This window comes from Rhinoderma darwinii, chromosome 5 (assembly GCF_050947455.1).
Source record: "Rhinoderma darwinii isolate aRhiDar2 chromosome 5, aRhiDar2.hap1, whole genome shotgun sequence".
NCBI classification, from domain to species: domain Eukaryota; kingdom Metazoa; phylum Chordata; class Amphibia; order Anura; family Rhinodermatidae; genus Rhinoderma; species Rhinoderma darwinii.
Window position 1 is genome coordinate 38,486,753 of NC_134691.1, and position 27,792 is coordinate 38,514,544.

General features: G+C 39.5%; 1 protein-coding gene across 4 annotated transcripts in view; it reads right to left on the bottom strand.

Moving 5' to 3' along the window:
- Positions 1–27,792, bottom strand: part of ZFPM2 (zinc finger protein, FOG family member 2) — a 353,697-nt gene that overhangs the window by 179,980 nt on the left and 145,925 nt on the right. For 2 of the 4 annotated variants that reach the window (XM_075825834.1, XM_075825833.1), the window contains exon 4: positions 20,143–20,267. The exons of 1 other annotated variant lie outside the window; for it this stretch is intronic. In XM_075825834.1, coding sequence (XP_075681949.1) covers positions 20,143–20,267 — 125 coding nt within the window. Of the gene's footprint in view, positions 1–20,142; positions 20,268–22,959; positions 23,038–27,792 lie in introns of those variants that run through there. One more of the 4 variants, XM_075825836.1, reaches the window with a different exon arrangement.

Sequence of the window (27,792 nt, forward strand, 5' to 3'; positions counted from 1 at the left end):
TGAGGCAAGCAGCTCTAATCATTTCTGCATTTCAAATTGGATCACTGGCTCAATCACTGGGCTTTTTTAAACTGCTTGCCTAAGAGCAAATGTGAGGCAGGAGATAATTCTGAAGAAATCTCTTTTGTGGCCGTCGAACTCTTTTAACTGTTTCAAGACTGAAAGGCAGTCATTTTCCTGATAATGGCGCCTATCTGCTACCAGAGATATGGATCCTAAAAGGCATTTTTCTTCCCTTTAAACTTATATAATCCTCACCAATATGACTTTATGTATATGCGTCTGTGTATGGGTGAGCGCACGGGGTGTTTGCCCAGGAATTTGCGTATTTAAAATGAATATTTTATTAGTAGTTAAATGGAATGATGCAAAGCAGCCTTCACTTATTACCATATCTCGGCAATTCAAAACTGATACCTACACATCAACGGCGATAGTTTATTTTCATATGTGACATGAAACAAAGTGATAATAGCAAGTCACTGGAGAATTTTGGCCGGATGGATCGGTGGTTTCATGGCAGATGGTAATATTTAAATTTTCTTATTTACAAAGAGACAATTTGCAGATACTGTAATACCTTGGGAATAATTATAAGGAAAAAAATTATTAATAATAACAATAAAAAATATTCCTGAAATATTATTTACTACATAGCCAAATATTTATCCAAATGTAGAATAGGTGTTCGGAGGGAATGTCACCCGGATTTACTTAGACCTATAATATTGATAAGTATTATAATAATAATAATAATAATAATAATAATAATAATAATAATAATAATAATAATAATATTTACATGTTAATATGTGGTTGTAATAAATATTATTCTTAATTATAATAATAATACCATAAAAGTTCAATAAATTAAACATTTTTGTCCTTATTAGTCGGGTTCTAGTAAATATTCCAAAATTATCTGAAAATGGCCATAGATGACCTTCAATACTGCGTCTATGTAGTTATCCTTTCAGGGCTGGATTGTAGGGAGAGCAAACAGGACAATCGCCAGTGGCCTCCATCACCTAGTCCTGTCCTCCCCTTCCCAGACACTCCCAGCAGCAAGATATGCAAGATACTGAAGAAATCTGGTGGTTGAGCGTTCATGTTTATTGCCATAAGATTCTGGGGATAAGCAGCTGCCAGATACCTTTGGTGACGCTTATATCCTAGTTTAAGAAATGGTGAAAATCCAGCATGCCAAACCTTTTTTTGCCCAATAACAGATACTGCCCTCATACACATTGGATTGCTGGCAGATTATTTTGACCACAGCAAGATCTGTCAGCAATGACATAATGTCAAGTGTAAAGGTGGTTTACACCGGCAGATATCTCCCGTGTTTACCCCTTTTAAAACGAGCGATGGTCAACAATAACACTTGTTGGTCGGCGCTCGTTGCTCCCTTTAAACGAAGCAATGTTTGTTTAGAATAGGGACGAACGATCATTACAACGAGCGCTCGTCCCCATGCATTTGCATCATGTCGGCAGCAATTCTTTTGGCTGCATAAAAGATGCGATCAGCCGATGAACGAGGGTTTGCCCATTCATCGGCTGATCGTTGTCCTGTTTATACAGGGCAATGATTGGGAATGGGCATTCAGATAAACACTAGTTTGCTCGATCATTGGCCCGTGTAATAGGGTCTTACGTTATCCTTGCATAATTTGACTCTGCTGAGGGAGCTACCCCAAATGTTTTGCCCAGGGACCTCCTCCAGCATTGACAATTATATATGTTAACAGACCTCAAGGGCAGCAAAAATAAATGTGTATGAATGGCAGAACTAATGCATCGTCCCTATTTTTGCTCGATAAATGTTGGGCCAAAGCAGTCCATCATCCAGCATTCAGTCCAAGCAGCAAGACTGGAACCTGTAACTATCTAACAAACTGTCCAAACATTATTTTTTTATTAATTAAGGTTCATTTTTTGTAAAATTTTTATTTTTCCTATGGAAATAACAAACCATATAAAGGGCTTTTGGATGAGAGCTCTGAAGGTTAACTGTGAACAGAGTTGTAACAATGTTGTAGTTTATCACGGTGGGATCTCCTACTGTGACAAGTACCGAAGAGAGTGGAAGGGCACATTCACACGTGGCGGAATTGCTGTTGAATTCCGCTGCAGACAGTCCGCAGTGGAATTCTGCAGCAGCCGTTTTTTACATTTGTTTCTATACATTTTTAGGAAACTTAGTTCAGACGTTGCAGAAAATAACTGTGCGGAAATCAGGCTGCGGTGCAGATTTTTCCCTCCGCCGCATGCTCATGACGTTACGGAGAAGAAGCTGAATTTTACTGCAGATTTCAGCCTTTGCAATTCAAAAACTGAAGTCTGTGGCAAGTCCGCTGTGATTTCTGCAACGTCTGAATTACCTGTCAAATATGCAAATGTTGGTGCAGATTCGTTGCACAATTGCCCCAAATCTGCACCAACATTTGCGCCACGTCTGAACGTGCCTTTAGGCTTCAGACTATTGTCAGGTGGAAATGACACATTACAGCCTTACTATGCAGCTATTATATTGTGAAGAATAAATAATTATAATATTATTTATATTGTTTAATTACATATTATTACAATTTAAAAAATCGGTGTTCAATTTCCTTTTAAAATAAAGGTTCACTTTTGGTGAATCTGCATAAATCACAATTCTCTAGTATTCATCTTTTACTGTGAATACGCCCTTTTACACGTAGGGGAAATGATACAGTACACGTGCCGTATTGAGGGTATATCATATATGGCACTGTTGCACTATGGAATTATAATCACTGTTTAAAAAGCAGTCTATAAATTAGAAACAGACTAAAGGCTGCCATAAAACAGCTGCTGACTGGTTTTGCCTGCTGACAGGCTGGAGGGGAAGCTTCAGAGATCTGAATTCTACCAGAAGATCTTCATATAATTCTATAACAAGATTATATTCGGAAATTATTACTTACTGTACGGGATTGAGATCCCAAGAGCCTATAGGCAGATTCCCTGTCGCTTTAGACTCCGCCCATCAAGTAGGCCACACCTTAAATCATGCATGGCTTTAAAGTTCTTCTCAGCAAATAAAGGGGGTTTTACACTGGGCGATTATCGGGCAGACAAGCGTACGTAGAACACTTGTTGCCGATAATTGCCCTGTGTAATCAGGGCAGCGATCAGCAGATAAACGAGCAAACGCTCGATCATCTGCGGATCGTATCGTTTTAAAAAAGTAAAATATTATCGTTGTCGGCAGCACATCTACCTGTATAAACAGGGAGATTCACTGATGACATGATAATAATGTATGGGGACGAGCGATCGGAGTAACGACCGCTCGTCCCCATCCATAGCTCCGTGTGACAATTGCAAACGGTGTCTAATTGATCAGCGCTCGCTACACCGGCCGGTGTAATAGGGCCTTAACACCCTTCATCCTTCCCTGCTGTGTGTCCTCCTTCCACAGCACTGTGATTGCCTAATTAACATATAATTTACATATAAATACACAATGCTCAGTGTATTGATATATAAATTCTAGCTTTTGCTGGCGCCCCCTAGGGTTGTCTTTAGGCACAAGCCAATAAGTATAAAGAAACCTACTTAAAAAAAAACCTCTAACAATATCTCTGCTGCCAGTCCCCACATCTACCCATTCCACAGTGTTAGGGATAGCAACCATCTTACAAAGCAAATTGCAGGGGGTGGAGAATTGCTGTCTTATGTGGGCACCACAAGATCGTAGAGATCATGCGAGGTCACCTCTAGCGCAGTGGGGTCTGTTGCTAGGCCGCCACCTAACCTCATTCGGGCAGCATCTAGACAGCTCAGTACATACAAAGGTTATTCATGGAGAGTCTAGAGGACTCCCTAATGAACAATTACAATGGGAAACTTCTGTTTCCATATTAATGGGACCAATTATTTTCCAGTATTGTTGGTCTGCGGCGCCAATATTAAGAAGTTCTGGTAGATTAGCATTACTGTATCTGGTAACAGTGACACACAACATCTGGACGGGCATTTTCTTAGATTATTGTAGAATCACAGATTTCCTGTGGGTCATCACAAGCTGTGAAACCACGTTCTGCTCCCAATGTTTATATTGTCTGGGCAATGTACGAATCTACTCGAAAGGCACATCAGGCCATTGTATATACAGTCAGAATACAGCAATGATTGATCATGTGTTTGCATGTCTAAACTGAGACCATTTTAGGAATACTGAGCATGATATCCTCTCTTTAACTTATCTCCTGAACACTGATAAATTCTTGTAATAACTCTGCTTTATCCCGCTAATCCACCCTCTATTTATATTTTATTGGACGGGACCCAAACTACTGCACTACACTTGGCATGTCGTGGCTCTGCCTTTCAAGTCCAAGCTCTTAATACCCTGAGCGATGGTTGTGTGAGTTTTGTGCAGGACTGGTCCTGGCTGGCATCTGCTCTATTGCTTCCTGACAACAGAGGCTGCATATGAATGTGACTATATCAATGCAGCAGGAAAGATAAACCATCTATGGCTGCTCAGCTGCTGATTAAGGCATCATATGCTGGAACTTGTAGTTCTACAATAAGCAGTCTATTCAGCATCAATGGCTAAGCAATAGATATGAGGAAGCTGGATAGATAGATAGATAGATAGATAGATAGATAGATAGATAGATAGATAGATAGATAGATAGATAGATAGATAGATAGATAGATAGATAGATAGATAGATAGATAGATAGATTAGATAGATAGATATGAGATAGATAGATAGATAGATAGATAGATAGATAGATAGATAGATAGATAGATAGATAGATAGATAGATAGATAGATAGATAGATAGATAGATAGATAGATAGATAGATAGATAGATAGATAGATAGATAGATAATATAGATATGAGATATATATTAGATAGATAGATAGATAGATAGATAGATAGATAGATAGATAGATAGATAGATAGATAGATAGATAGATAGATAGATAGATAGATAGATAATAGATGGATAGATAGATAGATAGATAGATAGATATGAGATAGATAGATAGATAGATAGATAGATAGATAGATAGATAGATAGATAGATAGATAGATAGATAGATAGATAGATAGATAGATAGATAGATAGATAGATAGATAGATAGATTATATATACACTGAGACAAGAGTCCACCTTTCTCTCTGTGGAGCTGGGAGCAGACGTGATATATATTCATAGTGCACTTCTGCTGGAGTTGGATGGTGTCACCCACTGGATACAGAGTCTGTTGCTAAGTAATAGAACAAACATATCTGCTCCGCTCTCAGCAAACAGAACACAGAGATAATTATTCTTGAGGGATTCTGAAGGGCTCTCTAATCAATAATTACGATGGGAAAATCCTGGCTTGTCTATTAAACCCAGTAAGTTATCGTAACGCACAATATCAAACAGTTCAGTAAAAAAATAAAAAAATAAACTTTTTGTAATAAATTTCTGTAATTTTTTTTTAATAATGCTTTTTAGCTGTATCATATTAAAAGCAAGTTTGTGCTTCTACCCCCAACCAAACAGGACCAAAAATAAGTTTTTGCTTCTTGGATAATATATCCATAGAGAATGAGGAGATGTGATTGGGGACTGACGCTACTCCTTTTCATTGACTGCCCAGAATCCACGAATCTGGCAAATAGAAAAACGTCCAATGTAAAGACAATTTGCCACAAATCCTGAACCAAAGTATTTTCCTTTCACTCATCTCTAGCTGTAGATGGTTTAGTAGGTGTCTAGGTCCAGTGTGGTCACCTATGATGACAGGGCCTGTGGCTAGTCAACTGTTTTAACTCTTTGGGTGCTGCCAAGTCCTTGCAGAGATTATATATTAGGGACTCTGAAAAACTCCATGAATAACAACAATTGAAAAGCATTTTTGTTACAGTCCGAAATGGCAAATCTTGCAAAATATACAGTAATAGGCAAATCCCGGGAAAGAGGTTTGTGTTGTTAAAGGCTATGTACACCCTTCTACAGCGATTTATTTTATAAAACTGTCTATCAGTGTGTTTGGTGCAACTTTATAATTAGTTTTAATTAAAAATTATTTTTACTTTTTGAGATACATCTGCTTTGTATTCTGTATACAGAGCAGTTGTATCTTGCGCTGAGACCTGAATCCTTCATGTCAGCGGGACTGACGGGTTCAGAGTCAGCGGGCCCTATGTGCCTCTGACATGCAGGATCCACCTTTAATCGGTCACATCTAAGTTATAAACTTAGATGTAATTGGTAACAGCTCGATCCTGCGTGTCAAGAGATATGCAGGACCCGCTGACTCTGAACCCGTCAGTCCCGCTGACATGACAGATTCATGTCTCAGCGCAAGATACACAAAGCAGCTGTATCTCAAAAAGTAAATATATTTTTTAATAGAATGTAATTACAAAGTTGCACCAAACACACTGATAGACGGTTTTATTTAAAAGATGTGCATAGCCTTTAAGGATGATGCCATGACCGGACCCTAACCTAATCCATAAATCACATGGAAGTCACTGGAAGACAGGCGTGCTGGAGGGTGTAGACATGGCCTTCCATTTTTTTTTATATAGGAAATACAGTCATACATCCTATATAGCGGAATAACTATCCAGATTTGCTTTTAAAGGGAACCTGTCACCAGCATTTCACCTATTTAACCAGCAATACCTGGTGGTAGTGGGTGAAAAATCATTTTTATGTAACCTATAATAATCTTCTACGTAGGCTTTGTACTTATAGTATTTTGTTTTTTAGTTTCCCTGCGCCGTATGCTAATGAGCATAAGAGCCACATCTTCAGTTGAAATGAGTCAAATCTTCAATCCTCAAGCCTTTCCGAGTTAACCCCATCTCCTTACTTTTGATTGACAGATCACTTTTGATTGACAGGATTCAGGGTGGGCCAGTTTTCGGCGGTGGGCGGGCATAAGAAGAGGAAGGAACAAGACTGCCGGATTATTACCATAAAAGGTACAAAATGTTTGCAGACCGTTATTTACAGTCGGAGGAGGAGTTTAGGAGAAGGGATAACGCCAATGCACTTTTGACAGCAGCGGCCAGCGAGGGGTGAGTAGAGTTCAATAGGTGAAATGCTGGTGACAGGTTCCCTTTAGGTAACCTAAAGAAGCTGGGTGACAACCCTTGTACGAGTTGTAAGGATAGCCAAATTGGTTGACATCCAGCTTTCCAGGAATTTTTTTAAAAAAAGAATATGACTAAATGACTTATATTTACTTTAATTTTTTTAATTTTTTAATAGAACAAAGCTTTTTTTGTTGGAAGTCAAACCAGACATCATCCAAAGTCTAAAGCTAAAATTGAAAAAATAAAAAATAAATGTTGGCTGCCCAGAGGTAAGCGAGCACTTAATGTCTGCACTTTGTTTTATCCTAATGAAGTAGGGGGGAAAATAGTCAGTTTCCTCCGCACGCCCTGGAAAGTACACATCTCTATGACAAGATGAAGAAGCTGTGTAATCTCATCCAACAAATGATCTCACTTTGACCCTCACACTAAGTTTGCGATTAAACACAAACAGACACGTTTTCAGATATTGATTCCAACTAATGTCTGATCCTAACAGGCTTGATGTTATCGAGGCCGGCGTATAAGAGAAGGAGTGTCACTACTATACTGAATAGTTCTGGATAAGATCACAATCTCCTCCATGTGATACTATCGGGGAGAGAGGAGAGTAACGCAGGTAATTATCATCCATAGCTGTTGGTAATTCAAGCTGTCTCCAAACAAATTGGACATTAAGGAACCCGTCTTAATGTAGATGTTGAGTTACACAGAGGTAGCAGGGATTTTGTTATAAAAACATCAAAGACGTATTACATTGCTTGTATTTCAGATATAGAGGTTACATTAGATACAACTACTATAATCGATGACCAAGCTGCAGAATTAAAGACCTTCTACAACCTAAAATTTTGTCCGAAGCTCAAAAGAGAGGCATTGACTTACTGTATATTCATGACAAGACCCTAGAGGCGGTGCATGGTAATGGTCGCTACTGGGCATTGATGTAATCATGCTACATAGCGATCTCTTATGATTACTTGACTTTTATATTGTACAGGGTGGGCCATTTATATGGATACACCTAAATAAAATGGGAATGGTTGGTGATATTAACACTCCCTTTTTGTGGCACATTAGTATATAGGAGGGGGGAAACTTTTCAAGCTGGGTGTTAACCATGGCGGCCATTTTGAAGTCGGCCATTTTGTATCCAACTTTAGTTTTTTCAATGGGAAGAGGGTCATGTGACACATCAAACTTATCGAGAATTTCACAAGAAAAACAATGGTGTGCTTGGTTTTAACGTTACTTTATTATTTCATGAGTTATTTACAAGTTTCTGACCACTTATAAATTGTGTTCAAAGTGCTGCCCATTGTGTTGGATTGTCAATGCAACCCTCTTCTCCCACTCTTCACACACTGATAGCAACACCGCAGAAGAAATGCCTCCCAATCTGACCCCCTTAGACTTTTATCTTTGGGGTCATCTGAAGGCAATTGTCTATGCTGTGAAGATACGAGATGTGCAGCAACTGAAACTACGGATACTGGAAGCCTGTGCTAGCATTTCTTCTGCGGTGTTGCTATCGGTGTGTGAAGAGTGGGAGAAGAGGGTTGCATTGACAATCCAACACAATGGGCAGCACTTTGAACACATTTTATAAGTGGTCAGAAACTTGTAAATAACTCATGAAAGAATAAAGTAACGTTAAAACCAAGCACACCATTGTTTTTCTTGTGAAATTCTCGATAAGTTTGATCTGTCACATGACCCTCTTCCCATTGAAAAAACTAAAGTTGGATACAAAATGTCAGACTTAAAAATGGCCACCATGGTCAACACCCAGCTTGAAAAGTTTCCCCCCTCCCATATACTAATGTGCCACAAACAGGAAGTTAATATCACCAACCATTCCCATTTTATTTAGGTGTATCCATATAAATGGCCCACCCTGTATATATAGAGATATTATGCAGTGTGATATTGTCACCTGTTGGGTGGTGGGATTAGGTATTGCTTTAGACCCAAGACATTGGCTAGACACCGATAACAAAGAACACCTGTGCAAGAACAGTATATGGGTCCCTTGCTGACAGCGGGGTGCTGGTCATAGACCCCCTTATTCATGGCTCTCTGGAAAAACCCTCACCGCTGTGCCAACCCACCAGTAATTGTAAGATAAGGATGGGAATGAACATAGCCCCTTAAATGGGATCTAAAAGATAGATGTGAGCACTATTATTTTTTTTAATGTAGCAATGGGACCTCTTGCAGCTGAACACATGGTATGTCCACCCCAAGACGTTTCAGCTATTTCTGAGGGGTTTAGGGATGGAATATATATGGCACATTGCTATCAATTTTTATATTCCATGGCCAGAGAATATATCAGGAAGAGGAAATAAGTTTAGTGATCTTTAGTAATTTTTTCCTGGTGAAAAGGAGACATACCAAAAATAGTTTTTTGAGAAAATTATCTTTTATTTGCATTAAAAACATGAAAAAAACATTTCCTAAAGAGTAGCTGCACTTTCACAAACTTTTGATATGCCATAGAGACACGTCAGAAGTTTAGATTGGTGGGGCTCCAGGTCCTAAGACTCCGACTGTTCGCTGAAACAAAGGGGCAGAAGCACCCAGAAGAGCAGTCTGTACCTTTGTCTACAATCGTCTCTCCTTGTTAGGATGTAGACGGGCCCATAGGCGTGCTATATGAGCCACCTTCAGCCTGACAAGGAGCGCCGATCATAGCTGAAGATGCAGAGTGCTCGGTTGTGTGCTTCTGCCCATTTGTTTCAATGAACTGTGGGGGTCTCAGTGCTCGAACCCTCACCGATCAAAACTTCTGATATGTCTCTATGACAGGAGTGGGGAACCTTTTTTCTGCCAAGGGCCATTCGGAAATTTATAACATCATTTGCGGGCCATATAGAATTATCAACTTAAAAATTAGCCTGCTATATTTGGTCAAACATTTAATTAACTTACCCCTAATGTGATGTCTGGAACTGTTTCTCTTTGGTGAGGCGTGTGAAGTTACCCGGTATTGATGATGTTGCTACTCGCAACTGCCTTTGACTTCAACAAAAAAATTAACATTTGTCAATTTTTCTTGGAAAGATCGACACTCTGCGTCACACCACTTAATATTTAATAAATATCCAGTGTGTGTGTTGCCAGTGACGCGATTATTTTGCTTTGCGATGGTGGTCTGAGTAGGGCACGGCTCGCGGCAAATGCATTTAGGACAGGTTCTAACTCTACATGAGGCCTCAGCTAAATTTCTAAATTTTAGGAGCAGAAGGAGGGCGGATGGAGCCAAGTAGTGTCATTCACTACCAGTAAATGAGGCGGTGTCTGAGTGAGGTCGGTGCGTGCCAGCCCAGGAGTGGACCAGTCCAGTCACCTGACCTCACATCAGGTCAGGTGACTGGACTGGTCCACACCCAGCCCGGCACGCACTAACCTCACTCAGACTGCCGTTGCCATACTTGGCTCCATCCGCTCTCCTCCTGCTCCTAAATGTGAGTAAGAAGGGCGGATTGAGCCAAGTAGTAAATGACACGGTGGCGGCGGTGGTTTGTGTGTGGTCGGTGCGTGCTGTGCCGGGAGTGGACCAGTCCATTCACCTGACCTGAGTCATCTGACCTCAAATCACTGACGTGAGGTCAGGTGACTCAGGTCAGGTGACTAGACTGGTCCACACCCAGCTAGCATGCACTGACCTCTCTCAGACCGCCGCCAGCTCATTCCCTAGTAGTGAATGACACTACTTGGCTCTGTTCGCCCTCCTAAATGTGAGTGAAAAGAGCTGACAGAGCCAAGTAGTGAATGACGCGGCGGCGGCGGTCTCAGTGAGGTCGGGCCGGACCAAGTGATTTTGCAGACCATAAGGTCTGATTTTGCAGACCTGCGGACCGGACGTTCCCCACCCCTGCTCTATGACATATCAAAAGTTTTCTGAAAGTACAGTTGCTCTTGAACATCTTACTATTATGTAGAGATATAATTTCTTGAACACTAGAGGCTGCCACGACTCAAAGGTATTCATGACATTTCCTGTCTTCAGTTCTATAAACCTTTTTCACAGAGACAGGACCTAAATCACTATCTACATAAATATCTGCATACTAACTGGCCCCATAGTGGTATATATGTATATAAATCTGTTGACAAGGGCATAGAGCTATAGGGGGTTCAGAGGTATCAGTCTCGTCCAGGCCCTGGAGCCTGACATGAGCTAACATGAAAACTCTTTTAGTATTTTGATTGCGAGAAGTATTTTGGGTGTGCGGATGTCTGTATTAACTCCAATTTATTAGGAAATCTTACAAATGCTCTAAAATAAAATGATCTGTGACATAACTATTGTATACCAGGCAGCTAAATGAACCCATAGACAACACTGTACATGATTCCAATGTATTTCCTTCCTCAGTATAACCCAAAAGGAATACTCATAATTCTGTACTTTTATGCAGCACTCACCTTCCCCCATCATATACTAAAATGCCTAATATACGTTTTAAAGGCATAAAGCCATATTTTATGGGATCTGGCATAAAGGTCGCACCAGGCCATCCCAGCCTACTCTAGAAAATCACTTTACTTGGTATTGCTATCAGCAAATGTATTAGGAGAGGAGATCAATATCTCAATATCTCTTTATGAGCAAAAACATGAACACATGTGCCATGTAGCTCTGAAACGTATCTGTCATTATTCTTAATAAAGGCAGACGAGATGCAGTGTGTCAAATATTTAACCCATAAATTTACCTTACATTTGGCCATGCATTTTGCTCATTATTGCTTAACCTGATATATCAGGCGCAGTAAATTATTCTATTTGAAAGAAAATTTTCTTGGCATTTAAATGAATGGGCAGAAGGGTAGAGGCTGATGTATCTAGGCAGCCGGATAAAGTTTTTTCATAACTATATTTCCATATATGCAATATATTGAATTTAATTGATATTGATGACATTGATGCAGTTAAGGAGGCCGGTATTTTATCCTAAGACAGTTTCATCTAAAACCAACACAAATTTCTGAGACAGTATTGAACCTGACTTGGATACTGCAGATCCAGTAATATTTCAGGCAGGCCGTACTGTCTTTCAAAGTCTTGGCAACAAAGAAGGGAGAAGCAGCAAAATATACCCAGAATGTACGCCAGAGATCTCAAAATTACCCCACTGTTGAGTCTTAAAGTCTTGTCCAGTTTGGACAGCCACTTTTTGTTAGAAGTACCTGCCATTTATAGGCTGATAGCATGGTCTTCAGCTGCTGGGATCCTCAGCAATCACATGTAGTCTGGCAGCAAGTGTTTATTTCTCCTACAGCACCACTGCAGGTAAACTGAAGTATTACACCATTCCTATTGAAATCAATGTACTTTTCATGTGATGCATGGACATGTTGGGTCCTCCAGAGTGAAAAGTGCTTATAGGTGAATGTCCAGATTGAGGGACTCTCTCTATGAACTAAAAATTAGAAAACAAATACTCTTTTAATCTCTCATTTAGGTAATGGCCCCTGGATAGTGATTTTGAGGATAAAAACAGATAACCTCTCTGGGAGTCATTTTATGGTACGAATTGGTGTTGTACTTTTTCTTTTCTATGCAGAAGTTATTGGGGGAGAGAACTGCCCCAGATGAATGTCCATCCAGGCCAGGTGTAGCTTAAATTTAATGTGAAGTTTCACCTCTGCAAACATAGTAATTCACACATTTTCTACTATTCCTCCTTTTACAAATGATGGAAATTTGTATAATAGGGGAAAGGTGGTAGATGGAAATGTTATTTTCCGCTCCTGTTCTCCTTGGAGATGTCAGCACAATATAGGTACTGTTATGGCAACAGTTTTTTTCTAAATTGAGAGGAGCTGTACTATTATGGTATACGCCATGACAGCTCCTCTCCTTTATCGGGTACCACATCAGTGCCCATGGTGTTCTAACAGTTCCGTTTTTTTTCCTTTGCTTACTCTCCCTTATTACATACAGTAAATCTTCCGAGATTGTATCAGTGAACCTTAACTATAATTCTATATATTCTGTATACAAGGTTGTTGATTGCAACCCAATTCACAACACTTCCAAAATTTAGACACTACAGCAAAATTTGGTACATCTCTTTTTTTACTCAAACCACTCTTAAATCCATTCAAGCCATGAATCTAAATCAGGTAGCTATGCACCAATCCATGAATATTCTTCTAGTATGGCTTCTGAAATTCAGGCAATTGTCTTAATTTGAATATGAAACAAATTTGCACTTAAAATAGTCACTACAGGCAGCAGTGCCAATAAAAAGGACTCATCTCCTCTCCTAAAATGCCTATTTCAGTAAATACTTCTGGAACATATTGTCTTAGAACTCTGCGTTGTGCCTTTCCTCTGTTATTCCTCTTAAAAATTATGAATACATTGACAACTGGGTGTCACCATTCCTCTTGTCTAGGGGGCATGTCCCTACACAATCTCACTCTGTCAGCACTGATTGGACATTGTCAGTCTATGTAGGGACACACCCCCAACTGGTAACACCCAGTAGTCAATTTATTTATGCATTTCTAGGATGAATAACAGAGGAACGGCACAACGTAAAGTTCTAAGAAAAGATGCTCCAGAATTGTTGTTTCATGGGGAATGCAATTATTTACTAAAACAGTCATGTCTGGAGAGGTGACAGATTATCTTTAAAGCTTTTTCTTTAGTGCCATACAAAACGGGGTGATGACAGTATTAGGCACTGAGGCTTAAGGCCCAGATCCCAGACTGAACGCCCCAGACAACTGTTCTCTCTATCTAATACATGCAATAATAAAATTACATTTTAGTTTGTAGTCTTGCACAGGCATAGAACTGCGTTTTTCTTTCATGGCCTGATAGATCCATGAATTAGAGGTTTGGTATTGTCAGAATGATGTAAAGGCCATGTTAGATCAACGATACACAGTTATTCTTTTCTCTTATACTTATATTTTGCCTCTGCAAGGACTCAGCTATTCAGATGAAGAATACCAGCTACATGAGGGGATAAGCTATTTAAAGCATCTTTGTGCAAAAAAAAAAAAAGAAGAAAAAACCCTATACATACAGGCGACCATGTGATGACAATAGCCGCACCATGCATATTCCAGGATCCTGGAAGCCCCTTACATAGCAATGCTTTTTTTAGTCTTCTAATCACAATATTTCCATCACACAGCTGACAATAGGCTATTGAAGTGTTCACATTGAACTTATTCCCAGTGGCCTGCTTGTAGATCAAAGCCAGCGCATGTAAAAACCTCGCAACTTCCCCCAACACCATGTAAAACAAATACAAATTATGGACTTGATACTAAAGAGACGGCGGGGAGCTTTAAAGTAGAGATCTTTTAACCCAAGTTCAGATTAAATAATAGCGAGGGAGATAAATTATTTTTATTATGTATTAAGTATTATCATTATCTATTATTATATATTAAGGAGCTAAGCTAAGCTAAGAAAGCTGTATTGTATATTCAAATATATCCAATAGTAGGTGGTGTACTGACGGGTGCGACCAGAGGGGTAACTTAAAGGTTTTCAAATCTTTTTTTTTTGGTTTTTTTTGTGCCACTTTCTAAATACTTTTTATTAAAAATTATTTTCACTTTTTCAGATACAGCTGCTTTGTATCCTGTATGCAGAGCAGCTGTATACTGCGCTGAGACCTGAATCCGTCAGGTCCACGGGACTGGTAAGTTCAGTGAATGTGGGTCCTTTGTGTCTCCGACGTACAGGATCCACCTGTAATCTATCACATCTAAATTATGAACATAGATGTGATCGGTAACAGTTCGAACCTGCGTGTCAGATTCACGCAGGACAGGCTGTCAGTGGGCCTGTTACTGTCGCTGATCTGACGGATCCTGAGCCCTAATGCAAAATCTTTAACATGGCATCAACTCAGCACTCTTCATTAATTGTGTGAGTCTCCTCATATGGGAAAAAGGGACATATGAAAGGGGTTGAACACAACCACTAATCCCCCTTTTATATGTAAAAAAAATAACCCACATTATGATTATTATATATTATTTGAAGTAGGGCATGTGCATGGATCCTGTATGGCATCACATAGACCCATGGGCACTCAGTGTGCCCCCTTATGGTGCCTACATGCAAAACCGTATTCTCGTCTATAGGCAATGCTTCTAGAGAAGAATATCTCAGTAATATGTCATGACGTGGGGGTTGAAGTATGGAGCAGATTCACTGGCTGAGCCCGCACCATATGCTGCGAGTGTCGGCTGTATATTATAGCAAACACCTCTCACTAATGGCCAGGAACAGAGAGAACTCTGATCCCGGTCGTTTAACTAAAGTAATGTAAAAAAAATAAGAAAACAAACTAAATTGGTATCGCTGCGCCCGTAAAAGTCTGAAATTTTACCATATAATATTATTTAATCCACACGGTGAACACCGTAAAAAAAAAATAACATTTAAAACGCAAGAATCACAGTTTTTTGGTCACCTTATTACCTAAAAATGTATTTAAAAAAAAGTGATCAAAAAGTTATATGTACCCAAAAATGTTATCAATAAAAATGACAGCTCGTCCCGCAAAAATAATTCCTCATACCGCTAAAACTACAAGAAAAAAAAAGTTATGGCCCTCCGAATATGGAGATACAAAAATATATATTTTTTAACAAATATTTATTTTTTGTAAAAGTAGAAAAACATTAAAAAAACTATATAAATTTGGTATTGCCGTAATCGTATTGATCAGCAGAATAAAGTTAAGTCGTCATTTTTACCACACAATGAAAGCCGTAAAAACGATACCCAAAAGACAATGGAGGAATCACAGTTTTTTTCCAATTCCACCCCACAAAGAATATTTATTCAGTTTCTCAGTACATTATATGGTACTTTAAATATTGCCAATAGAAACTACAACTTAAAAAATAAGCCCTCACCACTCCATTGACGAAAAAATTAAAAAAAAGTTATGGCTCTTGAAAGGCGGGGAGTGAAAGACAAAAACAAAAAATAAAAATGGCTTGGACTTCAAGGGGTTAAAACCAGGCTTTAAAACCATAAATAATAAAATAGGCTTTAAAACCATAATAACCATAATAAATTTGGCGCACGCCATGTAATCTACCTTTGATGCAATTTGTGACAGAATTCCCGATGAATTTCCTCCATTATGTGATGTATTTGCACATTTTTTTTGCACTCAGGGGACTGATAAATGAGTCCCACTGTATTCTTAACAAGTCTTTGCTAAGTTTTTCATGTAGCATAAGACGTATTGTCTCATATGTTTGAAAAAGCAAATGTAATATTCTTGGACAAATCAAATCTAGTAATATATTCTGACATACACACACGTGTACAATTTTGCAAATGGTCTTGTTACTTCTAAAAATTAAACTGCAGTTTATATAAAATAACTCGAAAAAACACATGTTCTTGATGTGTATTGGCTTCCATACTCATTATCAGCAGCCTCTGAATCCTTTCTAAAGTCCCTACTATCTGTGGCATCTAACAGCTCAGGGTAAGGAGCTTTTCTCACCAAGAACCTTCTAAATGTCCTTTGTTAAAAGGTCTCACATCTGAAAAGTCATTTCAACTTACACGATTCACAGCCAGGATTAGTATATAAAGAAGCTGCTAAACATGGAGAATCGATTGGTAGAGAGTCACTAGGAAAATTAGGAATATTCCACCTGCCATGTGCTCGTCAATAAGTGCAAACATTAAAAGTATTGTATGGGCCGAACAACCTTGGCTCAGACTGCAGGGTTTCATGAGACAGACAAATCCCATAGGTCTCGCTACTGGGGCACCCCTTCTCGAGATCGGCTATTATTACCGTGTTTCCCCGATAGTAAGACACCCCCGATTGTAAGACGTATCGGGGGTTTCAGGGGGGTCGGCTAATATAAGCCGTACCCCGAAAGTAAGACATATGTCTTACTTTCGGGGAAACACGGGGGTATTGCCGCCTCCTGCCCACTTCCACTCCCACTTAACGCCGAAGGACGGATATATCCGTCCTCAGCAGCTGCTAGTTCGCGCCGGAGGACGGATATATCCGTCCTGTGATAGCGCGGGTACTGAGACTGTACCCACGCGATCAGCGGCAGGAGCACGGCTGTTATACACAGCCTGGCTCCTGCTGCAACTGCCGGAATCGAAGCGCGCGCCGATTCCGGCAGTTTAACCCATTAAATGCCGCTGTCAATAGTGACAGCGGCATTTAATGTGTTTGACAGAGGGGGGAGCTCCCTCTGTCACCCGATCGGCGCCCCCGCAAACAAATCGCGGGTCGCCGTTGGGTTTCCATGACAGCCGGGGGTCTAACAAAGACCCCCAGGTCTGCCTTCAGCATCTGCCTGTTAGGCGATGCCGGAGGCATGACCTAATAGGTTGCCTGTCAGTTTTACACTGACAGGCAATAATGCTTCGGTATACTAAGTATACCAAAGCATTATATATGCGATCGGCACATCGCATAGTGAAGTCCCCTGGTGGGACTAAAAAAAAAAATGTAAAACAGTTAAATAAAGTTTGTGAAAAAAAAATAACATTTTTTTTTTGCCAATGTAAGACATACCCCGAAAGTAAGACATAGTGGGGCTTTTGGGGATAAAAAGAAAGTAAGACACTGTCTTACTTTCGGGGAAACACGGTAGCAATGGGAACCATTGTCTGCTTGCCCTGGAGATCTCCCACTCAAATGAATGACCAAGTACCGTATTTATTGGACAAATGGTCATCCAATACTGGCTGCCTCAGTTAAAGCCAAGACTAACTTTAGCTAATAGACTGTGTCATGGTCATGTTAACATTTTACCTTTGCTCCACGTGTCCTACTGAGTCAATTAATAAAGAATTACAGTATTGATATTAGACTTTTACTAAATGTCATAGTCTAAATAAAGTCAACTTTGGTCAAGGACGTTATTCTTTTCTTTCAAATAAACTGATGAGTGTATAGGAATGTTTCCCTGGATACTCACTGTTCTCTCAAAATGACTCTGAATGCATTGGAAACGCTTTGAACCGTCACTACGAACAGTACCAGGACCTGCTCAAAGTTGGAGAACATTGGAAGTTCAAGGAGAGGGAGCTCATAACCATCAACAATGGTGTAGACATGCCAGACACCAGGAAGGGACAATGATAATTTCTAGTTCTAGTTAGATTCTTAGATCCTGAAGTTAGATGTTTGAATTTGTAGCTTTGAGAAATTTAATTGCGGTCCTGAACCAACACTTAAGGGTATGTGCACACACAGACTCAAAAACGTCTGAAAATACAGAGCTGTTTTCAAGGGAAAATAGCTCCTGATTTTCAGATGTTTTTAAGCCACTCGCGATTTTTGCTGCATTTTTTTTGGCCATATTTGGAGCTGTTTTTCTATAGAGCCTATGAAAAACGGCTCCAAAAACGGCTGAAGAAGTGACATGCACTACTTTTTCTCGGCCGTTTTGAAAAACGGCCGAGTAAAAAACGCCCCGTTGGAACAGAACGCCGTTTTTCTCATTGACATCAATGGGCAAATGTTTGGAGGCGTTCTGCTTTCTATTTTTCGGCTGCTTACGGCTCTTATCTATGTCATAGAAATCTATGGGCCCATACTATGTCATAGAAATCTATGGGCCCATACTGTACCTCCATGTGCCCTACAGAGGCACCAAAAATATGGCATGTTCAATAAGGTTTTATGAAGAACATGGTGCCTAATGGAGACACCATAAGAAGTGGTGAATCGTAAGAACTTGATCACCGCAATACAAGCTTGTGCATGGTGGTGGGACTTGGACTATTAATACATTATTTCTCATTCACACAATAAGCTCTAATATACTCTTCTTTACATTTGAAGTACCTGCTATGAACATATTGTGAATGATCATACACAGTATAGACAGGGATACCAGTACTTGTAGAAAAATGTGTTCCTGAATATTTAGACCATCTACACACAGTGACAACACGGCATCTGTCATATTCTGTGAATATAGAGTCAGGCTTAAGACGTCAGTAATAGTGGTGCATTGTACTGTAGCTACATTCACATATTCATAATTGAACAGTTCAGCCAGTTGGAACCACACATTTAGAAATTTACATTCTAATATTTTCACAAGAAAAATGCTTAACGTGATGCCGGGCTCTTAATCCACCCTGTTATTTTCCAGCACAGGCAGTGGTGATATGCTCTATGCTTCTCTATGTAATTTCTCCTTAACTTATCAAACATCTCCAATGCCACCACCTAAAATTCTTAATTCATGTAGGGCCAAGATATAAGCAACCAGGGGAAAGAAGATGAGGTGAAGAACATTAACATAAAGTCATTTTCTGGCATTTTTACGAAATTCTCTGCTGTCTACGAAGCCTGGTGGTGCCGTAGTTGGATTCACAGCGCCGACATTGTTCCAACTTGGGGAATCTACATCAATTTCCTAATATAGTCCTACTGACGGGACTGATACTGGAGTGAACCGAGTATAAAGTAGGTTAGTCATAGGGATTCTCTGTAAACCCATAATTAATAGACACAAGCTGTTTTGTGATAGCCTGTGCCTACTGCTCCATAGAAGAACCAATGGCCAACACAGCTGAGAGGAAGGTCCATGGCAAAGATCAAACTGAACCCCTCATTATGGGTTCTGCCACCCAGGACAGAAGGGTCTTGCGCTTCTTTCTTTCTCCACCCACTTTCCATGACCCTTGGGCCCATTCTTCCTTCCTTGTTTTCCAAAGAAAGTCCTGCACAGGTTCCCACCATCTAAAAGAAAAGGCCATGGGACCAACCAAGACTGAACCCCATCTCTCCATGAACCCCACAGCAGCCACATACGTACTCTCTTGGATAGAAGACAAGCTATTATACCAGTTCTTATATTCTAGTGATGGAATCACAGGCCAATGTCACCAAATTTGATTTCCACGCAGCTCCGCAATATGATATTCCATCTATTTGATTTACTTTAATTTAAGTGGAGGTTGAACAGAAACTGTTACTCATCACTTAGGATTATAAAGAGTGTATATACGTTATAAATATACATCTTGTATTGACAGATTAAAATAACCACATACCAAAATGTTGTTATCATTGTTCAAGTCCATCTTGCCAGCAAAGGGCCCCCATGTTGTTCCAACTGGAAGTTGTTGTCGGCTCTGAATCCTGCGTTCTCCGTCCTTCTGGAAAGCTTCCAACTCTCCTGCAGACACAGAAATGTAGACATGTGCTGAACACTTTCACTTTCCTTGACAACAGCCACATCCTCCCCTCTGTTTGTTTTACAAGTCCCATATTATCGACGCCTACGGAAGAGAATGTCTTCTAATATGGTTGTCAAGACGAATATCTACAGATTTATAATAACATGCAAATTGTTGTATATTTTAATTGCAAAAACCAGTCCACAGTATTATACAGCATCCATGGCGTTTGCTGCAATATGAATGGACGATTGGTAAGCAGCAACCTATTACCTAAGATGAGAACACTTCTTACAGATGTAGCAGAGCTAAAATTGTCAACTAAGTTAAAAGTTTTGAAAACCGTTTTTAAATACTATATTGAGAAATTCTGAGTTAATGAAGGTCCTTTGTTCCTCAGCAACTATACAGAGAGTCTCTTACTCGGGAGGACACAATTATCAATGAATTACATGGGCAGTCCATTGACTTCAGTGGGAATTATAATGTTGTTGGGGAATTGAACACTTTCTAATGGGTTCCCCCACAGATACAGCAGACCCAGCAGCGGAACACCCTTTTATCGGAATATTATTCGAGGACTTTTTAAAGAAAAAGGGATAGTCCAAAGTAACTTGCAGTGGCATTATTATAGGTGTACTTAACCCTTAAGGATACGGGCAATTTTAGTTTTTTCATTTTTGCTTTTTCTCACTGCCTTCCAAATACTATAACTTTTCTTATTTTTTCGTTGACATTGCCATATGAGGGTTTTGTTTTTTTGCAAGACAAGTTTTAGTTTTTCATGGCATCATTTAATGTGCTGGCAAACTGAAAAAAAAATATTAATGGGGTGAAATGGCAAAAAACAGCGATTACGTCATTTTTTAGGGGTTTCGTTTTTCCGGCATCCATCAGGCGGTAAAAACTACATATTCACTCTATTCTATGAGTTGATAAAATTACGGCGATATTTTATCACTTTTATTACAAAAAAACAATTTGAGAGCCATAACTTTTTTATGTTTCCGTTGATTGAGCGTTGTAAGGGCTTATTTTTTGCAGGGCAGGTTGTAGTTTTTATTAGTACCATTTTAGGAGACATGAGACTTTTTGATCACTTTTTATTCCATATTGAGCTAATGTGACTAAAAAACAGCAATTTTTATCTTTTCATTTATTTATTTTTTTACGTCGTTTACCGAACGGGTTAAATAACATTATATTGTAATAGTTCAGACTGTTACAGACGTGGAAATACCTGTTATGTTAACTTTATTTTTGTTAACATTACTTTAGGGAAAAAAATGGGAAAAGGGGGATTTTATGAACTTTTAATATATATATTTTTTTGGAACATTAAAGAACAACTTTATTCAACAGTTTTTTCTTTTTTTTGTTTAGAAATCCCAGACTTGAACCAGCAGTCGTTGGATTGCTTATATGATATACTACAATACTAATGTATGGCTGTATATCCTGTTTCTTACAATGCCCTATGAAGCCCTAGCAGAGGCAGTGCTTCATAGGAGTACAAAAATGGCAGACGTAAGGCCCCCAGGCTGCCATGACAACCATCGGCACCCCGTGATCGAGTTGCGGGGGGGGACTGATGGCATGTCGGGGGGGGGGTGCCACCTATTAAAACCTAACGCTTTAGAGGCCGTGTCACGATTGACCATGTCATCTAAGGGGTTGAACGGGCGGAATCACACTGCGTGTTGCAGTAAGTTGTCGGCCCACTAAGTATGGAGCGAGCCCAGCCCGTGAGCCCGCTCCTTACTTCCCCTTACCGGCTGCCACGTCCATGCACGTGGTTTATCGTTAAGGGGTTAAACCTGTATAGGAGCCGTATAAAAAAAACAGTGGGATATTTTTAATTAGATTATGTGCAAAGTTGCTGTATTTTTTATTTTAGAAGCACTGGAGCAAAAAAAAAAAAGTTTGCTGTTTCGGATTATCTAATTATAGAGTTGAATTATTAAGTAAATGAGATCAAAAGCAATTAATGAAGAGATAATTATTAGAGAAATATAAGAAATATACTAAAACTGTTCTAAAAAAAAATATCCAATTTAAAAACATAGTAAAAAGTAGAAATTTGATTGGATCAGTATACAGCTTCAGAGATCAGGACGTCCAACTGGAAACAAAGCAAATTAAAACACATCATAAATGACAAGGGGCCTGATAACACGGAGTCTGACATCATTCAAAACTCATTTTATCTCGACTCTCGTCTGCTTCTGCTGTGGGTACATGTAAGCAAATGTGATTTGATCACCAAAATGTCCAAACTTACATGTGTGAATCTCAGCAGTTTATAATTTGGAAGGGATAAGTTTATATAAGATGGCTATGCTTGTCTCATTATCCCTGTGATTATCTTCTCATGCCAAGTGGAAAAGCAATATCATCTCGCTCTTCATTCCTCACCACTGACTCAATGTATTGAACAACTTTTTTTTTTCAAGTATCTGTCTCCATGGTCTGGATAGTGTTTATGACATTGCCTTTAAAAGCCCGACATGGTTCATTCACCAAAATTGACATTTGGATGCAGAGATGTAATTTGAAGCACCAGGGCCCCAATGTAAAATCTGTAATAGTCCCCTCCACCATGTACCATTTATAATACCAGTGTTTATAATACTATGTGGCAGAGAGGGCTGTAGGCCTCCTCAGGCGCCAGGGCACTGGTGTGACTCTTACCTCGGCTCCCCCTATAGCTATGCCCCTGTTTGGAGTCACTTGCTGAAACACGATATAATACTATACTATTTGTCCATAGTGTCCAATCACTATCTTCAGTGATCTGGAAATAGAGGAGTACAGGAAAGACACAGGCCGTGTCTGCCTGTCATGTTTCCAGAGATTATGACATGGAAAACCTGTGACATCATTAATGATGTCACAGGTTTCAATTGAATGGGGCTGAGCTAGAACACCAGACACAGCTCATGGACAAAGGTGGCCCTGTTTCTAGAATAAAGCAGATTATTTTTTGTAATCTAACATAACCCATTTGAAGAGAATGTATCATTTATTCTATTGTAGTTTCATTTATTACATTTCAGTATTTTAAAAAAATAATGTGTTCATAATGTGTTTTTAAGTCAAAACAGAAAATCCAAAAATGAAGGGTCGGGCCTAAACCATAATCACAGACTGGATCAATATTTTAGAAAAAATCTTAACAACTTTATTCAAGCCACATAATTGGAAAACAATGAAAAAAAAATACATAAATGCATTCATAATACCACTAAAACCATGTAAGAACACATATAGAATATAGGATACTGGCCAGTAGATGTAAATGACAAATATATATATATATATATATATATATATATATATATATATATATATATATATATATATATATATATATATATATTTATTTATTTATATATTTATAAATTCATACATAAATTCATGCATATAAAAATATAGAGCTAATAATAATTCATACATTCAAAGTATGAAAATAAATATATTTGACAATTCATACAAAAAAGCTAACTTAGGCCAGACATTGCATGTGCATAATGTCAAATAGACAGGGTGAACCGGGGAGGGGGGCAACCCCAGTATTGTGAAGAGTAGTGTAAACATTTTTTTACATTTCTTTAATAATCTATTTTGGAGATGCACACTTCCTTCCTGCATTATCTAGTGAAGCAGGGTGTGTGTTCTTCTCTATGGCAACTGCAATGAATGGGAGTTAATGGTCAGATGAGTGTCCATAGTATAATACAGTTTCCAAGAACAGGTGCACTGCTGCCTTTCCCCTATACACTAAGGAGTGGCAGAGAGCTGCATACAGAGCCTTATCTGTGTATAGTGTATAGTGTTGGTATTGTGCCTCATCTGTGTCTCCAACAATACAATAGAGCTGTCATTAAATACCCCACTGTCTAATCATAATGAAATGACTCTGCTCAAGTCTACACAGCAAAGCCAAAAGGTGAGCTACAGAAAACTGAAAATATCAGCCTATAGTGTCTATAGTCCAGTGTCAAGTGTAAAAACTGGAAGATTTTTTGGGGATATTAATATCCAAAAAAAGGCGTAAAAAATATCACGCGTACCAAAAAATTACTTAGGAAATTAAACATTTGCCTCCTCCAAAACACTTCATTTATATATACAAAGAAATTACAAATAATCTTACATGTGTGCATGTAGAAATTAATACATTACTTTGTCAGTCCGACACTGCCAAAAAATAGAACTCTATAAAGTATAAATAGTAAGTAACAATGAAATTCCAAACAGGATGCCATCTGCATGTAATTTGTCTCTGCCTATTTGTCTCAGAGACTTTACTGATAATTCAAATACATATGATATGGGCAGTATAATTAGATTTCTATACATGTATCCACAGTATTTGTGTATTCAGAGCTAAATAATGGATAAATTAATCATTTTAAATATATAATATTCTTTAAATAAGTGGTAAGAGCAACGGTCCTGGAGAGCTGCATATGGTAAGTATCAAATAAAATGGAAAATGAATAAAATCAACAAGAATCTCTCACTCCGCTTAAGATGTACCTTTATTTAGGGAGTATCTTTTCAATACAGAACAAGAAAAATCCCTTTCACTTCTTAGTCAGTTGTAGTTGTGTATTAGATGTAGTGCACCCAGATATGTGTGTAACCAATAGCCCCCAAAATTTGCATCCCCATTCGAGGGACAGTTTTAAACCCGGCCCCACGATCTGACGAGAATGCCCACAAAAAATCCCGGAAACGCACACATTTAGGGGAATTTGCCTAAACCCCACCCATTTTGAGACTCGTTTGCGAGACAATCTTGCAAAAAAAATGGGGCAGATGGGAGATATGTGTAATCTGCACATATTGGGTCTTTTCCTCCTCTCCATAATTTTGATAAATGTATGTTTTTCCTCTCTAACTCTAATGAGTGGGCAGGCTCTTCTTGATGTGGAGCTGTCCTGTTTGCTCTGACTAATCAGCTGCCTCGTCCCTTGCTGCTCCCCTTCCCCTCTCACAGCACGTCTCATCCACAGCCTATGACAGAGAAGTTGCAGCATCACTACCCCTCCTCTTCCTCCCCCTCTTTTTCCCACAGTCTTTAGTTACTGAGCTTTTTAACAACTGAAGAGGCTTCTGAACATTTACAAAGAGCCTGGCAGGAAAAAGAGGACTAGATGCTGGTGGAAGGTGAATAAGATGCCACTTCTCCCTAATAAGATTACTTATTCTCTCTATAACAATGCTGATTGGGTGGACACTTCCTGCTTTGGAGTTGGAGAGCTAATCTGTGTGCTGCTCCCCATCCCCTCTCACAGCATAAGTCTCAGACATAGGCTAAGTCAGAGAAAACTGCAGCAGCAACCCCTTCTTCTACAGACTGCAAATTTATGACATTTTTAAAATCACCGGCCCATAAATTGGAAAATCTGCAGCAACTACATGTGAACATAGCCTTAGGCCTCATTTACACGAGCGTGTGCGTTTTGCGCGCGTAAAAAACTCAGCGTTTTGCGTGCGCAAAAGGCACTTGACAGCTCCGTGTGTCATCCGTGTATGATGCGCGGCTGCGTGATTTTCGCGCAGCCGCCATCATAGAGATGAGGCTAGCCGACGTCAGTCACTGTCCATGGTGCTGAAAGAGTTAACTGATCGGCAGTAACTCCTTCAGCACCCTCGACAGTGAATTCCGATCACCATATCGAGTAACCTGTTTAAAAAAAAAGAGGTTCGTACTTACCGAGAACTTCCCGGCCGTTGCCTTGGTGACGCGTCCTTGGTGACACATCCTTGGTGACGCGCCTCTCTTGACATCTGGCCCCACCTCCCTGGATGACGCGGCAGTCCATGTGACCGCTGCAGCCTGTGCTTGGCTTGTGATTGGCTGCAGCTGTCACTTGGACTGAATTGTCATCCCGGGAGGTCAGACTGGAGGAAGAAGCCGGAAGTTTTATCGGTAAGTCAGAACTTTTTTTTTTTTTTACACGTTCACGTATATTGGGATCGGAAGTCACTGTGCAGGGTGCTAAACCAGTTTAACTATTTCAGCACCCTGGACAGTGACTGTCTCCTGACGTCGCGTCCCGCAAAATTTTTTGGCGGGTTCGGCCAAAACGAGTTCGGCCGAACCCGGTGAAGTTCGGTTCGCTCATCTCTAAGACACTCCTTTTGGATGTTTGTAAACAGAAAAGCAAGTGGTGCTTTTCTGTTTACATTCAGAGTTTGACAGCTCTTGCGCGAATTACGCAGTTCGCACGGAAGTGCTTCCGTGCGACCTTCGTGGTTTTCACGCACCCATTGACTTCAATGGGTGCGTAATGCACGAAAAACGCACGATTATAGAACATGTCGTGAGTTTTACGCAACGCACTCGCACTGCGCAAAATTCACGCATCGTCTGCACTGCCCCATAGAGTAATATAGGTGCGTACGACACGCGTCAAAAGCACGCACGTATATTACGCTCGTGTAAATGAGGCCTAACAGTGAGCATGCAGACAGGAAAAAAGAATACTACATTGAGAAATTATAACGACCGGTACTCTTTAAAGAATATATTCCCTAAGATAAAAAGAAAAACCCTTATGTCAAGACATTACAAATTCTATTCTGAGAAACAACAACGATCAGTGATTCATAATTATTTTTCATTTTATTTTACTTTTTTATTTTATTAGTCACCTTTGGTCCATCTGAGGAGATATCCACTGGCTGTCATATAAGTTCTATGTCATAGAGCTGGCATAGACATATTCATCTGGATACAGATTTGCCAGCTTGAATTCCTGTCGCTGTCTCTTTATAAAAGGCAGACGGTTTATTTTTAAGTGCAACTTCCAAATCCTGTGGAGTTGAGATTCAGATCTCTGCACTGTCTCAGCATTCTGAAGTCAAATACACAGAACTAATGTAGCTCATTCTCTGATCTTCATCTTACAAGGTCAAAGCCTGATCATACAAGGTCACTGTGTCATTCGAGTGGAAGTGGATGGCAAATAAGCTACTGAATTCAATTTCCTTGTCATAAAATGCAAAGGAAATTTTTTTTAGTACATATATAGGGAGAGGGTGAAAAAAATCCCAAAGGGCATGAACATCATATTTATAAATCCCCATCCCAACATCTTTCTAACAACAAAAATCGATTTTCAATTGTGTTAGGGAAAGAGGATGTGGCTTTGAGAGCATTTAGGAAATGTGGAGGTGAATAATAGTGCCCCAATGTATTTGAGCCCTATGGATATTTATCAGCTTTTTTGCATGCAGGCCCTTCATTTAAAAATGTATAAATTGGCATTGACTAAGGAGCAATGGGTCCATGAACGCTCCTCAAATTCCCGAATGGTCAGTCCACCCCTGAGTCCTAGACAGTCCACTTTTTTACTCAAGTTGGTTGACAAACATTAAGTTAAGCCTAAAGTGGATATAGATCCAACGACAGGTCTATTATTTCAGCAGGCCAAGTTTCCTCTTTTGCTTTCTTATGCATGACAAACTACTTTGGCCGGCCACCATTTTAGTGCTTAATAATTCCATGCA